This window comes from Harpia harpyja, chromosome 2 (genome assembly GCF_026419915.1).
Source record: "Harpia harpyja isolate bHarHar1 chromosome 2, bHarHar1 primary haplotype, whole genome shotgun sequence".
NCBI classification, from domain to species: domain Eukaryota; kingdom Metazoa; phylum Chordata; class Aves; order Accipitriformes; family Accipitridae; genus Harpia; species Harpia harpyja.
Genome location: NC_068941.1, coordinates 4,654,023 through 4,675,806, shown reverse-complemented (window position 1 = coordinate 4,675,806; position 21,784 = coordinate 4,654,023). Strand labels below are relative to the sequence as shown.

Sequence of the window (21,784 nt, the reverse complement as noted above, 5' to 3'; positions counted from 1 at the left end):
CAAAGCATCACTGCTGTAAGGCGTCTTCTACCGCCGCACAGAAATGACCAAAGCTGTTGGAGCACTAAAACCAAACAACTTCTCTCACTTTCAGTTTGCCTTGTTGAAGAGACGTGTAGGTGAATCTATTGCTTATTAAGAAGTAGACTAACAACACCAGCTAAAAAAGTACAAAGATGTACTGCAGTTTGGCCCCTCTTTCCCTTCACCACGCAGCACCAGCCTCCTTGCTGGATTTACCAGCTTCCTTGCTTCATCTTACCAGTCCAACGGTTGCCGCTTTACACTAACATATATATTCACTACTTAGGGAGGACAAGAGTGCAGCTGAGAATAGTTCAGTTCATGTCCACAGTTAGTTTAAGGCAAGGCTTCCAGAAGTGAAAAGTCATATTTTACCCTCCGGTAAATAGAATTACTACAGGTTTCCCACACGCACACACTTCAAGACAGTCTTTTTTAGTCTGTTTCAAATTTTAGAAATAATCACAGAGCCTTGATTAAAATCAGCACAACACCACCTTTTGCCGTGGATTACAGCTCTTTAGCTGTCTAAAAACAAACTAAGTGTCAGCTATTTCTGGTCTTCTAGCTTAAGATGTCAGGGGCAAAGAAACAGAAACCTGAAAGTCTGTGAATAAGTGGTGAAGAGACACAGATGCACGATAAGTAGATGTATAAACTTTAGCATGAATAGCAGCCCAAGCACAACAGAACCAAAGTCAACATCAATGCCGGCTTCCAGGAGGACTACTGCCTGCTTTTCAACCCTATAACCACCGACTAATGCTCTTTCTGCATTGGCATCGATACATTGAACAGATCAATCACATCTAACTGAAACAGCCCCCAGCAGAGTTAAAAAACAAGTAGTAGATCATGGTTCTTTTCATTGCGCGGGCACGGCACCTGCACTACGATTCTGCTTTGTTCCGTAAAATGCCTCGCCTGGATGATGTAGACCAGGGTTTCCAGGCACAAAACAGTAACTGGATTTGTAGTTGTGTTTTTAACAGGATTTCAGCAGTGAAGATGGGTTGTAAAAGATAGCACAGAGAAGTTCATGTTTCCTTAGGCTGTTACAACATTAATTTATAATCTTTTATCCCATCCCCCCAAACAAGTGGAAGTAGGAACACAACTTAAATAATCAAGTTTTGATTAAATACTTTTTTTTCCAATTAGCTTGATTACTGAAGCACATTTCAAGAATAATTAAATGTGGGGAAGCAAATTTACTAAACAGCAATAACGTATCAGATAGGAAGAATTTATTTACAACTAATTTAGGGTCAGACTGCAATTCTCAATGATAATGGCGAGCAGTAACGTTGACATTGCAGTACATTGACTGCAACACTATTTCTTCTGTGAGTATATATTCCATGTACTTCACATGTGAGAAGCTTACAAAGTGGCCTCAGCAGGGAGCAGGTGCGAGATAATGAAGTTTTTGCATGAGGTAAGGAACCTGCAACTAAATCTTGAAAAAGGCCAGAACTCAGTATCTGCCAGCCTTTCCTAACTTTAACACATGCCACCAGTGAAGGCAACTGGCAAATCCTCTTTTTTCCCCTCCTGAGCCCTGACAAGCAAGTGGTTTACAGAAACCCCATCCATTACTCAGGTTGGAGTTAGCAATTTCAGCAAATGTATTACAAATAAATATTAAGCTCATATACCAAAAATGTTTGCACTTCCATGAAGCAATACCACATAGATGGTTAAATTAGAAAATGCCCAAGTGACATTGCATTAGGATAAAGAGTTTGCAGAGAGATTGTCAAGGGAATCTTCGAATGGATTTTTTTTTTTTTTCAATGGCTTCGACTGAATACTCTGTGGCTCAGAGAGATATTTTCACTTTCTAATTTATGAAACCTAAAGATGAGTCATGTCTGGCAGAGATGATTTAGTAGGATGCAGAGGAGGGATAAATTCCACCAAGACAGACAGAAATCAAACCAACTTTCTTCTGAGTTTTAATGAGGGTTACAAGAATCTCAGCCAGATCTTTCCAGGATCCAGCTAATGCAGAAGGCTGCTCAAGTCCAGAGTTTGGGGTACTTATTCTTTGCATAAACACTTCAAGGCAAAGCTCATTAAAGTTATCTGAAAAAGTCTCAGCAAACAGACTGGATTTGAAATAAACCTAAATAGTACAACTCTTGAAATGTATCAATCTAGCTCCTCTCTGAAGGGTTTCATTCATTTGGAGACTTAGAACAATAACAAGGACCTTCAGATGTATTTACAAATAAGAAATACACCTACAGTTTGGGACAGAAAACGAGACATTACTGTGCTCTTGGAGTTTTCCTTTACTATTTGGTACAAGAAAAGCAATGAAACATTCAACCAAAAGATTTTTTTCTCCCTTGCCAGACCAAAGCTAGATGTTCAAGCAGTGTTATGTTATCATCATCATCAATGTTATTTACTTTGTGGTTTGACAAACAAGATCAAAAATCAGTTATTGACTAAATCCCAATTAGGACAGAACTCCTAAAAGTCATAGCATCAGCAATTCCATGTCAGTGGTGAAAATAAAACAGCAAAACCACCACAATCAGTAGAAATAAGCAAGGGAAGAGAAAAAAAATAAAAAGACATCTAAAACTTCAAACAATCATAAATGTAAAAAAAGTTTTACAAAACTGTTTTTGTGCCTAATCTAATTTTGATAGTAAAATAAGACTTTTCACAAGACTAAGATTCTTACCACCGTGCTGTGACAGCACTTAGATCTTAAAACAAGGAAGTACATTACTACTCAAGAAAGTACGTTGCTATTCAAGACATATCTTCAAAGCCAGGAATTTAATACCAGAGAGCATCAGACAAGAAGAATACCATGTCCTTAATCTGAATATAACACTATCCAGCTACATAAATGTGATGGAAAACTCTCTGGTTCTGACCAGCATTGTAGCAACCCCATCCCTTGTGGAAAAAATATTTAGGTTTTCTGCAGGTGTACAGCATTCCACTGCTTCAACAGAAAAAACAAAGTCAACCTAAGGCTTTTTTTTAATTTATTTACTTCTTAAACCATTTCAAACAGCATCATTTCCTTTTCTCTCTTCCTAAGCCTCCCCAATTCTTTACTACCTTTTTGCAGTGCTTTGAGGTTCTTTCAAAGTTGGTTTGGTTTTTTTGTTTGCTTCATTGAGTTACATAACTATAAAAAAAAAAAATCTATGGCATTTCAAGGAGTTCAACATTTCAGTCATTTTCAGCATTTTTTTTATTCTACTTCTCATTATTTACTTAGCTTAATTGTGCTTTAGAATAACTTTATCCATTCACAGAACATAGCTGTAAAATCCCCCCTCCTCTTTGTTCACTTCACCAATGATGCACCATATTCCTTTTCTTTGCCCCAGTCCCTGGGGTTTTTTTTTAATACCTTCCAATCAAACATTAACCAACTTCACATGGACTTCTGTCTTTGACATACTCGGTAGAGAAAGACAAGTTAACTGGCATTAAAATCAACCTGCATTAAGTGACCTTCTTTCTTTTGAAACAGGGCTTTGGTATGAAAGCTGTGACGTACCAGTCACGTGCCAATGTATTTTTCTAAGGCACACTCATGGGCACATCATCTGCTATCATGAGCAAACACGGAGCATGAGGTGGAGCAAGCAAATGGGATGAAAAGAGCAAATCCCTTGCTTTGCTTCAAAATGTAAACCATGAAAATTTATAATTAAAAAACCCTCACATTCATAACATACATTTCCCAAACTGATATACTCTTCAGCAGCAAAAAGCAGGTTTCTCATAAGAAAAGTTAGGGAACTCAGTTGGAGTTTAAATTTAAGGAGGATTTTCCACCTCCAAATGTCAGGCTCAAAACTAAGTGGGTTCAGTCCATGTTCTCTGACCGTTGCCCTTCATTCAGTCTCCTGAGAAATGCTCTGACATATTTAAAGCATGCTTTTACAAATTGTTCTATATATCACATCTTCAGCATCCGCAAGGTCTTCCAGTATCTGTTTTCTAGTTCGTCTCCTTTACTCCCCTGCTTCACAGACGATAAATAACAGTCATAAACGTTTAACAGCCAAGATAAGCTAATAAATACAGCCCTAAATATTATCGCCCCTACAAACAAGAGCGAGAGAGTAATTTCTCCTAAAAAAAAAAAAACACAAAAAAATCCCCAACTCTTTAAACCAGAGAGCTTTTTATTAAGCCAACAAGTGACAGCACAAAAGGCACCTCAGTCAAACACTAAAGCAAAAATCAGTGCGTCAGGCTTTGAGAGGAACCAGCAAGATCCACTTGCTCAGCTGAGTAGTCAGTTAATTGGATTTACTTGCCAGTCCGGTGCATGTTTTTCTCATTATCTGTTCACCTCGAGAAGCTAATGGATAACCCTTAACACTGCCACCCCCTTTCCTGCAGTGCCCTTCCTATTTTCTGCTCTAGCCCCATTGCAGCTCTGCAGCCACCAACCCCTTCCGAGACACAATGTCAAGTTAACGCTGAAACCAAAGTAGTTGTAGACCTTGCTGTGCACACAATGGCAAAGTTCCTTGTGAAGTATGACCCAAACTTTGGCCACATTCAAACAGTGGAAAAGCTTGCAGAAAATGAAACCTAATATGAGGCCCCCACCATCTCAAGATATTCCCATGTCTCTCCTGGTCACAGCTGAACACAGCGAGTTAAGATTTTTCTGTAGCCTGAACCGAGAAGGTCAGATATCCCTAGAGAGGTGGTTAAATTGAAGATCTCTACCAAGGATCAGATTGTTACTTATATCCAGTGTCTTAATTCACAAGATGCTTCTCATTTCCTATTCTTCCTTCCTTTACCTCCTTGTTACACGCATGAACTTGGCTGGGCTAACTCTTCCTTTCCCCTTCTTCTCGCAGGGTGTTTTAATTCAGTCTCCCACTGTTTTCTTTTCATAGTTCCACCATAAAGAACTTGCACATACCATTCCTGCATTTTATTTTTATATATTTTTTTTTTCTTAAAAATCTCTTTACTCTAGATTTATACCCGCATCACCACATAGTATCTAGAGACACATGCATACCGTGCACAAAACGTTTTTTGTCCGCAAAGGCAACAAAATAAGATATATTTCCAACTGACTGATTAAGCCATTTTTGAAGTTAAAATAAGGAAACATAGCAGAAAAAGGGAAAAGATAAACACTTTTTTAAACTCCTCTTCCTACTTCAGTCAAACATCCCTAAGCAGCTTTAACCCGCGATGAAATGTGGCATATGAATTTCAGGAAGATTAGCTTCTTTTGCGGGAATTTGGTTGTCAGGAGTGAAATCAGACTTCTGATTGAAAGGTAACTTTGAACTCAACTCAGGAGAAGCTACAGACAGTCCATAATAAGGTACATTATTATTCTAACTTTGAACAAGGCGTGATCACACGTTGCAGAAATAGGCAAATTCTTTGTAAGTGTCATGGGATGCTTTTAATTTTGAAGGCCACTTAAATGCATTTACATTTTTAAATTCTCACCGTAACTAAAGGGTTATTGTTCATTTCCAGTCTGTTAGATCTAGATTCTGCGTGTCCCGCAAGTGCCATACTTCGAACATTTTGTTCTTGTTTCCTGCTCTCACTCATCACAAAAACAGATGAGAAGCACACGTTATTGCTGTAGAATATTAAAAGTAAATGCAGAGAGGGGTTAATTTATACCTTCCACAAGAGATTTGGGAGTGTTATTATGAAACATCTGGAGTGTTAATAATGTTTTTCTTTTTATTTGCTTTGTTTCTCTGAGCATAGCTGTAGAAAGAATAAAAAATAACCTTGGGCATTGTAAGAAATACGCTGCAATGCAAAAATAATTCATAATGCAGTTCTACTAAGGGGCCTGTGAACAGAGCATCTCAGCATATTTCAGGAACGGGAAAAAGAAAGCAAGCGACCTCCCCGCTACAAAAATGTCAATACCCCTTGAGCCATAATTAGCAGGCTACTGCCTACAGGGACAGGCATGTCCTTCTCCAACACGACGAGAGGGATATGATCATTCTACCAAATTAAAAAGGGAATTTTGTTATTAACCAGCTATGTCAGAATTTGTCTTAATGGTCAAAACCATACCAAATCAAATGAAAAAAAGGGGGAGAGCTGGGCCTTATGATTCTTTGTACAGGGGCTCATTAACCTGCCAGGACAATGTAAAGAACCATTTTACTGCATTAAGTGAATGTTAGAGTGAAGCACAAGAGAGTGGCCAGACACTCGTCCCTGTAAGGAGGACCACGGGGTTGCCATCCCAGGGGCATCCCGGCCAGAGCTGCCTGGGCAGGCAGCGTCACTGCAGGACATAGTCATTAGCTTTTGCCTGAGGAGATGGTAGCACCTCTTCTTTATTTAGAAAAATATTTACATCCCATGCACGTTCAGCATCGTAAACACTTCTGTTTTCTTCCTGCCACGGCACACATTAAGGTTCAGTACAACCGACGTACATTTGTTTTGAAAGATAGCACGCTGCAAAAGTGCCTGGATCTACAGCACAATCACCCCTTCCCCTAAAGATAGTTCCTTCTGCAACTAGAAATCCTGTAAGCACTGATAACATGATATTATTATACAAACGTAAAAGTTGAAGCCACTTTTATCTTCCAACTCCAGGTGTATGATTAAATCCACTCCAACCTTGCTCAGGCTTTTGAATCTTTTTTCCCCTTTGTAAATCATTCTTTTTTCGTTCCTCCCACATGGCTACCCCAGCTGCAAAGAGCTGGTATAGGAAAATATTATCCCATGGAAGCTCAAGCCTTCAGCAGCATATTTAGAAAATAATTAGCTTGAAACTCAGAGCATGAAGAAAGTATTTCAAGGATAACACATCTCCTTTCTTTCTTTCTTATACTGAGCTGATACTCCACACCATGTGTTTTGGTACTTTATCAGAATTACTTCCCAGCAAGTTAGGTGATGGCAGAAACAGTAACAAATGACTGTGTGTCAACAAGAGGGTTATTGGGTAAAGAGAAAAAGAATCTGTTACCTTCAAGCACACACCATACGATAATTTATTAAAGTGTCAGGAGCAAGCCTTTAAGGTAAAAACGAGCTGACGCAGAATTCTCTGATTTTCGAAAATGAATCCTTAATAGAAGTAAATGGACAAGAACAAAATTTCCTTGCTGTGTTCGCCATTCAAAATTAATTGGAAAGTGGCTGATTTGAGAATATTATATCCTCTAGTGAACTGAAAACGCTGTATTTTTTTTCCTCTGAAACCAAGAGTGGAGAATTAAATTAACTCTGAGGTTTGTTTGCTCGGAGTAGGCCACCAAAATGGATTAATTAATCATCATTTATGAATATTCTATAACATAGAGCAGTCAGCTCTTCATAAAACTGCTAGAATAGCAACATGACAGTAGAACAGTTATAAAAACAAATGATAAATTTCCTGCATCTCCAATCTATATCAACTTGCCTGGCATTTCTTTCTTCGCAGTTTGAAAGAAAGTATCCTGATGAAAACTCTTATTCAGTGTTTATAAGGGGGGTCAGTTTAAACAGGATGATTTACGGTTGTTCTACAACTCCGTGCTCTGCAGGGTCCTGGGCAGTAATTTCCAGAGGGAATGTCAATATTGCTCTGAGAGACTTTCCCTTCCTCTACCTGGAGACTATCAAGTGCCACATTAATGATAATAGACATAATTCATTCCATCGTTCGAAACACAGTTAGAACCAGATCTTATTTAAGTATATCTATAAAGTGAAATGTCAAAGAAACGGTCATTTATGGACTCTTATCCAAACTAATAATCATTTTGACCATTATTTGCCATTAACAGATATGTGAGCACATTTCTCCCAAAGTTCAGCCAGCTCAGAGGATTATGTTTTAACTCATTAATTGGAAGGGTCAATAGAGAGAAAAATGACTGAAGATGCAGTTAAAAAAACAAAAAAAAAAAAAAAGAAAAAAACCCAGCACTGCCACAGGGTCAGGCTACTATTGAATTTACTGATGTCCTATTGAAGAGAATAGAGCAGCTTACGTCTTTGGCTGCTGTATTGAACTGTGATCTGTGAAATATCATGCTTCCTCTATGGATATTAACATCAACAGGCCCCCAAGCGATACATTATGCACCTGCAGTGCTAAAGCAAATGCTTTGTTTCTTAAGGTGCCCAGTCTGCCAACCTTAAAGTCCCCGTTTACTTCAGGACTAGTTTCATCCTGCCTAGAAATATTGCCTTCTCTAGAACCTGCCAGAGTAGCCAGGGGACATCTCCAAGCTGTGAGATGACAAAATTTAATCCCAGGTCATTGTAGGTGAAAGAAATTTGACGGAGCGTTCCCAGGTGACCCGCAGCGTGTACGCAGAGAAACTAGAGTCAAGCACACAGCTTGGCTCAAATGCAGCATTCATAAATATTCATTACCACTGTTATTAGCTGTTTGGCAGCCTGGCCACTGCTGGCTCCCCTGGTTGAATGCTGTCTAGTTGTTTACACAGATTCCTGAGTGGCAGAGTCTCCTCCTCTTCTCCAGGAATCGCAGGCATGCAGGTACTACATGTGTAGAGCAAACTCTCTCAGTTATACCGCCTCATACTCTCTGCGGTCTACCTACCTAAGGTTTAATATTTCTTCAAACACAAGCGTCATATTTAGATTTCTTCAAAGTAATGAGAGCGCTGTTAATTTCCATTAAAATAAAAGTTAAACCAGAAGAAATTTTCTGACTGTTTTCCACTCACACAAGTAAGAGGCCCCATAAGATATTTTGGAAATTCTGGAAAAGTAATTAGTTTTGCTGCAAAGATATTTAATCTATGCTAAAAAGTGATCCCTCCCGGATTATCTGCAATATCTACATGCTACTAAAACACGTCATTGTTTAATTAGACATCAGGCATTTATGAACTAGCGTGCACAAATAAGAGAGCAAAGCTGACCCTTCCCTAGAAATAAGGCCAAGCAGTGGGAAAACTTAGTGAGGGGAGAAGCAGCAAAGCCTGCAGGCTGGTTGATGGTCATGGCTCCAGCCTGAGCACCCAGCTATCACCTGTCATCTCCCTATACACGTGTGCAATGGGGAGTAAAATATTTTCCTCCACATCCAACGCAGCACTTCATTTAACCAGTGGGTTTTCATGTCACTCACAACTCTCGCCTGGATGCCCCAGCCCACTCTCCTGCATGAAGAACACGACTGACCCATAGCTCTTACCCCACCTCCTCGCAGCTGCTGGGCAGCACTAATTAGCGCCAGCCCCGTGATCCCCATGGAGAGCTTTAGATCCAGCATTTGCCTGGAGCTGCGATTCAGCAAAATGATGCAGTGCCAAGGATAAGGCAGTCTGCTGCACAGGACATACTGGTCCTAAAGAGGAAACAGCCGTAAGATTTCTTGTAAGTGCCCAGTGTCCCCCCTCTTCCAGCTGGTGTATCTGTTCCTTCTTGGAGCTTAGAAACCATTTTTTAGGGTAACATATTTCCATAGAACCATTTAGGTTGGAAATGACCCTTAAAGGCATCAAGTCCAACCATAAACCTAATGCTGCCAAGTCCACCACTAAACCATGTCCCTAAGTGCCACATCTACACGTCTTTTAAATACCTCCAGGGATGGTGACTCAACCACTTCCCCGGGCGGCCTGTTCCAATGCTTGGCAACCCTTCCTGTGAAAAAATATTTCCTAATATCCAATCTAAACCTCCCCTGGCGCAACTTGAGGCCATTTCCTCTCATCCTATCACTTGTTACTTGGGAGAAGAGACCAACACCCACCTCGCTACAACCCCCTTTCAGGTAGTTGTAGAGAGCGATAAAGTCTCCCCTCAGCCTCCTTTTCTCCAGGCTAAACAACCCCAGTTCCCTCATCCGCTTCTCACAAGACTTGTGCTCCAGACCCTTCATCAGCTTCATTGCTCTTCTTCAGACACGCTCCAGCACCTCAATGTCTTTCTTGTGGTCAGAGGTCCAAATGATCAGTGCTGTCGTTATTTCACTCCCACAGACCCAAAAGCAAAAATTTTACTTTACCTACGTATACATGGGAAGCACAGCATATTATTTAGAATTATTTTTGCATTTTTCCATGCTGTGATAAATACAAGGCTTGTAAGACGGCGCTGCCTACGGCATACCACTCAAAGATGCTGCAGAGGATCTTGGACTAATGCTGGCCCACGGTGGTCATTCACCCATCAGCTCAGGCCAGCCCTCCTGCTATGACGGCAGTACTGTCAGAACAATATTTGCAACATTAAGAACAGTAAGGGAGAACTATCATTATTTCAGTGCGGTCACAGAGAAAGCTTCACAATTTTCTATAGACGCAGCCAGAGTGGGATGTAATTTGGTATCGTAAACCGATGCCAAGGAATACTCACATTATTCATTGGCAGAAAATTATTGAAGCTGAACTGATTTTTATCTGCAGAGGATTATGACTAAAGAGGTTGACAGCCTCGACCAGTATTTTGTAGTTGCTTGATAGAAGTTAACAAGGAGCATGCAACATATATCATCAAGGAAATGGGTTATTGATAGCTATCTCCGTATACAAACTCCTTTGATCATCTTTGAAAACTGAAGACCAAAACCATCTGAGACTTCTCAGAGCTGTTTCTTTGATGATACATTTATTATTCTGTCAGAAATGGTTGGTGTACAAATCTGACTTAAGACAATAGTACACAAATCCGTTTTCATCTGGTTCATTTGTGTAATTTGAAGTTGGGATTATTCTTGAGTCTGAACTGAATAGATTTTTTTTTTTAGAGGAAGTTTATAGTCTAAAGACATCTTTTCAATGAGAAAACACAGATGGCAATGAAACAAATTCCTATATCATGAATTTGGCTTAAAAATGAAAATATTTGCTTATAACAGGAGGATTGAATTGCTCTAGACTTCTGCAAAGACTTCATGGGGCCCACAGATGTAACCGGTAGCACTGCATTTGCACAGAATTCATTAAACTTTGGCCACAATTAGATGTACTGCTGATCACTTCTACAAGTATGACAAATGAACAGACATAAAAAAATCCATTTAGTTTTTCCACTCTAATGCAGTTATGCACTGATTGCATAAAGTCATCAACAGCAGCAGTTATTTTTTCACAGGCTCTGAAAGCATGCCCTAATAGTAAAAAAAAAAAAAAACCAAAAAAACAACCCTTTTTTTTTTTTAATTGCAGGCTTTTAAAAAAAAAAAAACAACACAACAAGAACTAATGGAGTGGAACCTCCTAAGTAGCTTTGTTCATCTAGGACCCCATGTGTCGGGGGTATCAAAGATGTATACAACATGGGAAACAGTTGCTGTGTTGGAATGTGGTCATGACTTAGCCTTTATTTTAGAAGTGAGACTTGGGTAGATATTAGAAAATAAGAATAAAAAACAAACATAGCAACTTTATTCTCATAGGGAAAGGAACAACGCACAGGATTTTTCTGTCAATAATAAAGAATTCATTTAATCATACCAACTAAATAATGGAAAAGTAGAAAGTGTTCCTGGGTAAATGAGAAACCATTTTGCTCTTCAAATAGGGCATGTTAAAACAACATAGATACGCTACAGCGTTTGTATAGCTGTCCCAAGGCCACGTACCACCATTGATCGACAGCAGCTTCCCCTCCCATGGCTGGGAGCACTTTGGGTGGAATACAGACACTGTAATGAATATGGGCATGGGAAATAAAATGCCATTCGACATTTTTGTTTCCCCTTCAATCAAAGACAAAAATGTTTCTTTCCAAACACTGCCTTTGTTGCTTTCTTTAGAGATATCATGTTTGGAAAATATTTGATTATCCTGTCAAGAATGCTAAAATATAAAAAGATGTGCAGAGTGGAAATAGAGTAAAAGTAAAAAAAGCGATTTTCAGGCATATAAATGATTTTGCTTCAGTAGCAGAAGGGTCATGAATATGAATAGTGCTGAATTCTAGAGAAACAATTTGTCATTATTAAAATTAGTGCTTTGTCAACACAAAAAATCTCACTCCCAGCTTCCTTTTCGTGCTACTGCACAAACAGCTGCATTAAGGGCCCGAGTGTTCTGGGATTCATTATCAGTGAATGGGGCTCTGGCTCATAAGGTACAAGAAAAGTCTGTAATCCATAATAGGAGGCTGTCAGGATGTGAAATATATTAAACACTTGAAACTGAAAGAGGTATTTCTGTGGTCAGCCTAGCATAGAGCTACTTGGTATTAGTAAATGGACACTTGACAGTTTTGCATTTCTCAGCCATGACATCCCATTTACACATTCAGAAATACAACATACTGCCATCTAGATCCAATTATGAGAGTTTGCTCTTGGAGCAACTGTACAGCATTTTCTGAGCACAATGGAAAGAGATGGAATAGCAAAATTCATTTTTTCTGGGAAACACTCATGCAAGAGAGGAGCAGAGAAGAGCAGTAAATATGCTACCACATTTCTACAAGAACAGGATGCCTGCACCATATATTTCCCAACATGTCTTTGTTCTGCACAAGGTTGAGCTATACCCCTGGTTTCTTCTGCATGCATTAATTCCTCCCTTCTTGCAAATTGTGTCTAAGAGGCACAGAAGCAAGAAAAAAAAAAGCTGTTAAAGACAGTGAAGTTCTTCTTAGAGGAGCAGGATTCGCACGTGAGACCTATCTTTGCTGCTGGGCTTTCCAGCAACGGGGCAGGGCCAAAGGACGAGCAGGAGGAAAGGACCTAAAAGGGAACATTGATGCTATTTAAATATTGAATGGCTGAGAGGGTGAGGTGGAGCACATTTATACCTAACTTTTGTAACTGACTTTTTCATTGCAAGTGCTAGATGGATGGATAGGCATATTTTGAAATATCAACATAAAGGCATCAGCCAATATTTGATTCCCAGTATTGGATAGCCATCCTTGAGACTGGCCAGGTACGCCAGTGAGATTGGTTGGGTTACACTTCAGCTGGAAGCTGGAGCATTCTACAGTCCTTTTCCCAGGAATTTCTGTTCTAGCATGTAGGCATATTTTATTCTCAAGGAGAAACCAGCAGCTTTGTGCTAATTTCATAATTGTTTTAATTCACTAGGATAGACGGCAAGGACATTGGTGGCTATGGAGCACGGGCTCCTGGGGAGCACAGAGGAAGCAGCCTTATTTAATATCAGCTCCTGTACAAATCAACACAACTGCAGATTTCACACAGGCTGGAGGGATTCACACCAGCTGAGGGTAGGACTTACCCTCAGTCATCCAAAGGCACAGCTTTGAAGTGAAACATCAAACACTCCTGCACTCAAAGCTGCATGTATAGAATAAACTAAATCCTGCAGTAAACAAATGCACACACACAAAGGATAGAGTTTTAAAAGCAAATATGTCCTGGGTTTGGAAGTCACTTTTACCCTTTGACCTTCAGGATATTTGCGTTCCTGGCAGTCACATACAGTAAGGAATTTAAGCCTCTGAAAGTATAGCTAAGTGGCTAACGGGATCTTCATAGCTACCTGGCCATTGCTAGCATGGTGTGGGTCACCCAGCCAGTCTGAACATCCTACCATAGTTCAAGACTTTTTGCAAACTTCTCTTTAAAGCTATGACCACACTGCAGGATCTACAGTGGTTTGCAGTTCTCAGGGATGATCCTCCCCCAAAAAGACAAATATGATTTCCAGTCTTAGAGCAGACTAGCCTCCTAGTGCCCTCCAGAGACAGGTAGCTAACCTTCGTCCAAAACCGAGTGCTTTTAGCCAAGACTGTACCGAGTTTGGCACTTACAGGAGGAAATAAACCTCCATATTCTGCATTAATAGGTACATAGGGCTGTGCATCTGGAGAAAGTGCACTAACTCTGAGTAGAGAATGCAGTTTCGGGGCACTTCAAGCAGATCTAGCATGGTTTATATGCCGATAATTTTGAAACAAGCCCTTTTTTTTTTCCTCTACTAGCTAATCTAGATTTCATTTTATGTATACAACACAAGCATGCACATACAAACTTTACATATAAAGAATGTGCTGTATATCTATAATTTCTGGACATAACTGATATTAAAAAGCCCTGGAAACAAGAGCCAGATAGTAAAATGATGTGGTGGTCCTGTTACTAGTTTACAAACAAACTCATATCATAGGCATGACTAGTTCAGGTTTGTTAATATGTCACTAACCAAATATTATGGTTTAGGAGCAGAGGAGCTGGTAAATAGCCAGATGTAGGATATAGCTTCTGTTGGATTCTGTCAGGTGGAGGAAGTGTAAAATACCCTTTCTTCCCCCCTGCCCACACAGTCTAATGGGAATAATATGATTTATCAACCGGAATGGCATATTAACTGCACAGGTGGTCTGAGAAATTTAGGACCACTGTTCTCCCACCTCTTTCTTTTGAGCAGAGAAATTGCAGACCATTGTGGACATCTCTGAAATGTTAATACAGAGCAGACAACAGAAATGAGGAGAAAAAAGCCCATTACAATAGTAAAATCAGAATTTCCACAGTCTGTGGGCCACAGCTCTCCATTCATTCCCACTTAATATAGATATAAATAAGATGCTCCTGGAAGTGCTGTGTGGGTCACCCTAGGGAGGGCAGACCAGCCCAGCAGCAGGCTCCCCTGCGGGAGATTAATTCTTTGCAAATCACACCATCCCTCTGTGCCGCAGTTTTGTCACCAGCAAAATGTAAATCTCAGAATTCTCTTTTTTGTGCAAGTCTTTGAAAGCCACAGCTAAAATCTGTGGATGTTTCTTACAATAAAATCAAGGGTTAAAAAAATAATTAAAAATAGTGTTTCTGTAACAAAAGGACCCCAACTGCAGAAAAGGGAAAGTGATTTTGAGAAAAACGTATTACAGGGTATGAGAGGGAAGCAGCGACTGAGATCTGGATCAGAGGGTGGATGGCAGAAAGAGAAAAGAAAGAAAAAAGAAAGTTTTCCTACCCACACCTTCAGCATTCTTTCCCCTTCGCACCTCTCAAAATATGAGCAATCACAGTGACGGAGGCAGAGGGAGAGATAAATTGCCGAAGCTAATAAGATACTGCATCAATACAAACTACAGCATCATTTGAACACTGCTGTCCCGCAGAGCATCTGTGTTCTGGCACCAATGGGGGATCACGACCAGTGCCAAAGTAACACACAACCGACCTCCTTTCCCATAGCACTTTGGCTATAGTTTGTATTCTGACAGCAGGGGATTTTACTCAGCCTCTCCGCACATTTGGGTAACACACATTGCTTATGCTAGTTTAACCTTAAGAGTAATGCAATGCAGCCAGAGCCCTTTCCCCAGCCTCAGGAATTTGAAACAATTTATTGCCTTTGTACCGCACCGTTGCGCAGAGCGGCATCTCGCCTCCCTCATAAAAGCATTATCCCTACCTTGATGAAGTGCTGCCTGCTGGTTAGCATCAGCCTGTGTGCTGTAGCTTGCTTTTTGTCACAGAAAGTATGAAAAAAAAGCTCCTTCTCTTCTATTCACCACTTTTGCTCAGAGCACTACAGGAGGGGACAGCCCTCGGTTTTCACTGGTTCCCTTACTCTTGACCTCAAGGCTGGTTCTAAAGCCTTTTTGGGTCCACCAAAGCAGCACGGCAAAGCAGTGCGACAGCGTTGTGTATCCCAGCACCAGCCTCAAGACACGCAGCAGCATTATGCTAGCTCGGCATATTTCTAGACTATTGCATTTTCTATGGATTTACGCATCGGCACGAAAACAAACTTTTGTGTCCATCCACGCTGTAAACACAAACAGTTAATACCCATCTCCTTTTGTCTCAACTGATTTGGAGATAGATGGCAAAGAATTAGATATGGTTTTATCCCATGTACAATGCATCATATTTGGGGGTTTTTCCGCTTCAAAAAAGATCAATGGAGCAAAAGAAGTCAAGAGAGACATCCAAGATCTTTTGACTCCATAAAGAGTGATCAATTGGATCTTTGGGATTGGACTGCAGCCTAATAAAACTCTTAAAGTAAGCTAATATCCATCTCCTGTAAGTACCTTTTTACATTAAAAAAAAAAAAAATCTCATTCAAATTCAAGTGTAAAAAAAAAAGAAAAAAAGCAAGTAGATTTACTTGCATACTTTATTTGCTGCAATAATATTAAATGTCATTGACAGACCCTTTACCACTTATCAAAAAAACACTTCAGAGACAAGATGATATTCTCTATCAATATTTCCTATAAGTGTTTTCCTTTTCATCATTTAAAAATAGTTTGCAGGAAGCACTTGTCACATTTTGAGGAGTTGAACCCTAAACTAAAAAGGATATGTTTGTCTTGGGGTATTTGGGGGTGGGGGAGAAGCTCAGGAGACTGGAAACCCAAAGAAGATGATTCATTACCTCGCTTATAAGTTTCTAGGGTACAACATATGGACAAAGTTCAGGGCAATTTTAGTGTTCACTCCAGTTACATCAAACACTTTCAGTCATAAAATACATAGGCACTGGAACCCCCCAAGTCAAGCTGACAGAATAAAGATCTTGTACAGTTGCCAATCTTTGCTCAACAGAGGCTCAGAACAGAATAAAAGTGAAGAATAAATTACCTTTTGTGGAATAAAGTGGGCACAGTGCAAACACACTGCAGATGGCCCATAAGGGACACTTTCTCCGAAGCTCCATCCATCTTCACCTTATAGAAGTACTAAAAGCCTTATCAATAATTTCACAAACTAATGGACATGTTTTTAAACATTGTGGGCTGATGCTTAAAGAAGCACCACGTTGGCAGAGCAAGATGGCGAAAGCGGAAAGCTTGTGGCTTTTTATTCTGTGGTTATGTTGAAAGTCCGGACAGCATGGTGTGCTACAGACACGGTATTTTTGTCAGCAGCGCTTTCTTCTGCTAGAGCTCAAGCCTGAGACCGCGAAGCAGCAACGTCCTGAAGGGCAAACTTCATCTTCAGGTGGTAGCAGCGGTTTGTTTTGGAAAGATCTGCACAGTCAGCAGGACTGAGCCACGTAGATCAGTGATAACAACCTTCCTGAGACACCACGGCATTTCGCAACTGTTCGAGGCGTGAAGGTCCCAAGTTTTGAGACTCAGCGCTTCCCACCACTTTATCTGCTGGAGAACCTTCTTGCCACCCAGCTGAGACACATTTTTCCAGGGCTCTAACTCAGGGCCCAGAATGCCAGGACAGCTTACCTGGTTTCCCAGCCATAACCTACCCCTGGCAAGGACAGCATATACCTTGACATCTCCAGCATACCTAACGTACGCTTCAGGCTTCGAAAGACTGCAACCTAAACATTGTCCCCCCTGTCTGGGTTCTGCCAGGCATCACTCAAACTGCATCCAGCTTCCCTTGAGACACAGGGGGAAGAAAAAAAAAAGCTCACTGACCTGAGCACGCACTCAGGGTGCTAGAGACCCAGATCTCCTGCAACAGCTCTCAAAGAAAGAAGGTGCACATACTACTTCTCCTACAGCCCCTTCTCTGCTGCCTTTATAAGCCCACACCCAGCCCCCAGCTGTGCTGTCCTTTCCCATTCCTTATCATCCAAAAAGAGACTCACCTGGACATAGATCCCTAGCTGCAAAGCAAGCAATTTACCTGGGAATCAGGTGTCCTCACTGCTGATGACTATTCTCTTCAGAGTCAGGTGCTTCAGACCCCAAAATATGTGTCGCTTGTACCCCTACCCCTGCCTGCAGACCTGCATCCTAGCTGGGTAATGCAGGTAATACAAGTGGCTGAGCAGGCTCAGCCTGCTCCTGCCAGTCTTCAGGCACCAAACCCTCCCCAGACTTTATGAACCAGCTACCTAACTGAAATCAGGCACAAAAAGGCTGGGAGACAGAGCGCTGAGCCTGTGTCCGTTTCCTAAACCCAGCCCGACCTGAAGGTGAATGGATCGCTGCCCGTGGTCTTCACAAAGCCGATGCTTTATTTTCCTTTTCTGGAAATTTCCTGCATTATGGCAGGACAGCAAAATGCTAAACTTCCCACCGCCATATCCTGGAGTTTGCTGTAACCGACATTACGCCTCTAATTTTTTACTTCATGTCAAGGCCCCCTTGAAGCACGATATCATTAAGTGCACCGCCTGACATGCCGTCCTGTTTAAGTGCGGTGGTCACGTTAGTTAATTCGTACTTTTTGCAACCTGCCACGTGTTATTGATTGTCAACTTTGGAGATGGTGCTGAAAAAGAAGAAAAATATATGCTGTTCGGTTACCACTAGTATGTTATATCTTGATAACAGTGTAATTAAATTCCACGGTCATTGCGCATCCTATCTTAGGCCGACGTACTGAGTAAAACAGTCAAGTACCAACACTCAGTTTGATAAAATCTTCATAAAACTGAATAATGACAATCTACAGATAAACCAGGCCTTTGCAGCTGCAGAGCTGGGTTTAATCACCTCATGTAAAAAAAATACTGGGAAATACATTCTTCACATTATTCTTACAAATTGTCTTTATCCCTCTGAAAGAAATTATGAGATCTACAAAGCAGTGGCCGTGTAAAGGGGAGCCACAGTAAGGGTGATAAAAAGGCAGAAGTTATATTGGCTTTAAGGAGAAAACAATGACAGTGATATTTAGCTGAGATATCATCATTCAGCAAAGCTTGAAATTTTTCTGTTTCAGAACTTATTCACCTACTTACAGCCATGCCATTTTAAACAAACTAGCCAACCCTGCGTTCCGAGGAGGCAGCGTATTAGTCAGATTTGCAAGTTAATTCCATAAAGAGCAGCCCTGAAATTAAGCTTTGCCTACACGTCTGAGGAGCGGAGAGCTGGCTCCCTCGGAGGTGCCGGGGATCCTAACCGAGGGGTCACGTATGCCAGCACCTCCCAGACGCCTGTCCAGGGATAAGGAACAGTGAAGTAAACAGGAGGCATGCATAAATTTTGATGTTGTTTGTAAAAAGAAGTCAAAACAGAAGAATAAAAACAAATCTCAGAAAGCATCTCCTGAATGTCAGTCCCTGGGGAGCCCGTGAGTGATACATCCCTTCAGATAAGCAGGGGGAATTTAAAGAAATGGCGCATACGTGACAAGTTTGGAGATTTGACCCTCACAGAGGGGCTAGGAGGTGCAAGTAGTTTAACATTTTCATCGTTGTCTTTTGGGGTTGGGGGGGGGGGAGAGGGTTCGGCAAAGCTCCCGGGAGCCCCCGTGCCTGCCCTTCCAGCCAGACGCTGCCATCTCCTGTTGTCCTGCAACTGAAAGGTTTCTCTTGCCTCCCAGATCAGCATCTTCATGACCCATTTGTCTAATTACGGGAACGACCGCCTGGGCTTATACACCTTTGCGAACCTGGCCAACTTTGTTAAGAGCTCGACTAACCTGAAACTGCAGACGCTGCCCCCCGTTCAGCTGGCTCAGAAGTACTTTGAGCTCTTCCCGGAGCAGACGGACCCTCTTTGGCAGGTGATGTCCCATCCTCTTCCTCCTCCAATTACAATCCGCTTGTGGAAATAAGGATCTTTTCCTGTAAAAAACAATAAAAATAAAAATCCCACTTCACATTCAGATACAATATTTCTTCCTGGATGCCTTCTTAGATTATTTAAATTTTCTTGAGAGGCCACTGCTTTCGACTAGAAATGGCTTAGCTTCCATTCACCCCAAATCAGGCACGGTAAAAGCACCTAACTGCCATTTATGTGAGAAAAAGCTTCCCTTCCCATCCCTCCTGCCTTGCAGTTTTCCTGATGCACCGCTTCGTGTTAACTAATAGTGTCGCGCTATCGGTAAGATGCCCACAGCCAGCTGATAGCGAGAGCTATCTCCAGGCAAACGATGCCGATTCATTGCACCCCTTGACGAGGAATCACTGATGTTGGATCACTGCAGCTACAAGGAGGATCTCCCAACATCTGAACCCCCTGCGATGACACAGTGAGGAAAAGGGAGGGCAGGAAGGGTCAGCGCAGCAAATACAGAACGGGCAGCTCTTTTAAGAATGGAAAAAGGTTTCTGCACAGACTGACTATTTTCTGTCTCTGTTTCAAATGCACAATAGTGCCGCTTGTAATCTCTACACTGTAATTTCCTAATCATTGTTACACATATCTTATTCTGAATATGATGTGCCATGCTGTGCTTTTAGCTATAAATCCAGAGTGACACCACGGAGATCTGTGGACTTATTTCAGGCTTACACCGGCAAAAAGGAGCAAAATATTTCCCTATTATTTTTGGCCCAGATGCAAAAGAAGTATAAATCTATAATATTTCCATTGAGTTTAGTGGAGCTGCAGTGATTCACATCAGTTAATGATTTTTTTCCATTATATTTTGTTAACTTTATTCACTAGCAAGCTGTATCTTCTATTACCAGCCAATACTATGCAAAAGCAGTATCTATATGATAACTGCTTTAAAGAGCAGTCAATCCTAACCTTTTCTGCAGGGTCTTTTGTTCACACATTTTTATTTTGCATTCTTAGGTAGTAGAAAGATAAGGAGATGAATAATATCCCACATTTCTATTTTGTCCTTCCTTCTGGGTTCTTATGTAAATTAAAATCGGCACTAAGTCCTATGCATCTGAAACCATTTTGTCACCTAAGAAAGTAATGCCTTGAAGCTATTCAAACAGAGGTTTCCATTTTAACCTCAAATGAAAACTTGATTAAATCAATGTTTTAATCTTTTTTTTCTTCTTTTTCTTTTCTTTTTTTCCTAATGACTGAACTTAATCCTCAGTCATGCAAAACCATTATATAGACATTGAATTTTAGTCAGAGGGACCACATACGTGCCTACCTACGTGCCTATGGACTCTGAGTTTCTTAAATGAGCCTGACTAACAGAGAGAAGGAAATGCAGTCATCTCACAAGGTGTGGATTTTGACACCAATCCTTCCAGGATTTGCACAACTGTGTAGCGTTACTGACTTCACTGGGACCCCTGGAAGGATTGGTCCTGAAGGATACCCAGGAGTTTGGTCCCTGTGTACCTGAATGCTTCCATGGATCCATACCGGAGTGCTCAGTATCTGTCAAGAGCAAACTCTTATGAGGAAATGTGGGATTTTACTACTTAGTGTAAGGCTCTGGCATTAGCGCATAACATTTAGATCCTGCAAAGACTCGCGTGCATGCAAACATTTAGGATAGCCTCAGCGTGATCTACACAACCACCTTTTCTTCTTCAGAATCCGTGTGATGATAAACGACACCGGGATATTTGGTCCAGAGACAAAACTTGTGACCACCTACCCAAATTTCTTGTGATAGGACCCCAGAAAACAGGTAAGAAGTAATGAAATTGTAACCGAAGCTAGCTCCCCCAGTTTTGTATCTGTGTATTTGTGTCCTGCAAACTGAAGCCAACTCCCTGCTATAGGCATGGTACACTCCTGATCCTTACGGGATTCAGGTAGGAACTCCTTCACTGCCAACAGAAAGGGGTAACTGTTTGTATAGTAAAATTGCATTCACTCACAATAAAAAAACCCATGCTGTCAGGCAGCCCTGTGTTAAGATTGTTATTAAGTTCTTTGACAAGTTATTTCAACGTCGTTTGAGAACCTAATTGACAATAAATGTATTTACCACCTTGCAGGCCTCTGAGGGTCTCGGGGCATTTTTTTAATTAAGCCACATATTCCCACTCCCAAGATAGCTATTACAGTTGTGGACATATTACAGAAAGTGGATGCTGAGGCAGGGAAATAAATGACTAATCCAAGATCATATAGAAATTCTGTGACAGTGACAGAGACAGCAGGTCTTGATTCATAGTCCAATGATAGCTTGCATAGCATGAAATCATTGAAGAGCAAGTTTGAAGACACATTCTCCAAAATTTCGTTTACCACCATACATAAT

General features: G+C 41.0%; 1 protein-coding gene across 1 annotated transcript in view; it reads left to right on the top strand.

The window, feature by feature from the left end:
• NDST4 (N-deacetylase and N-sulfotransferase 4) overlaps positions 1 to 21,784 on the top strand; it is a 101,621-nt gene that overhangs the window by 67,976 nt on the left and 11,861 nt on the right. The window contains exons 7-8 of the mRNA XM_052813955.1: positions 19,193 to 19,375; positions 21,109 to 21,205. Coding sequence (XP_052669915.1) covers positions 19,193 to 19,375; positions 21,109 to 21,205 — 280 coding nt within the window. The remainder of the gene's footprint in view (positions 1 to 19,192; positions 19,376 to 21,108; positions 21,206 to 21,784) is intronic.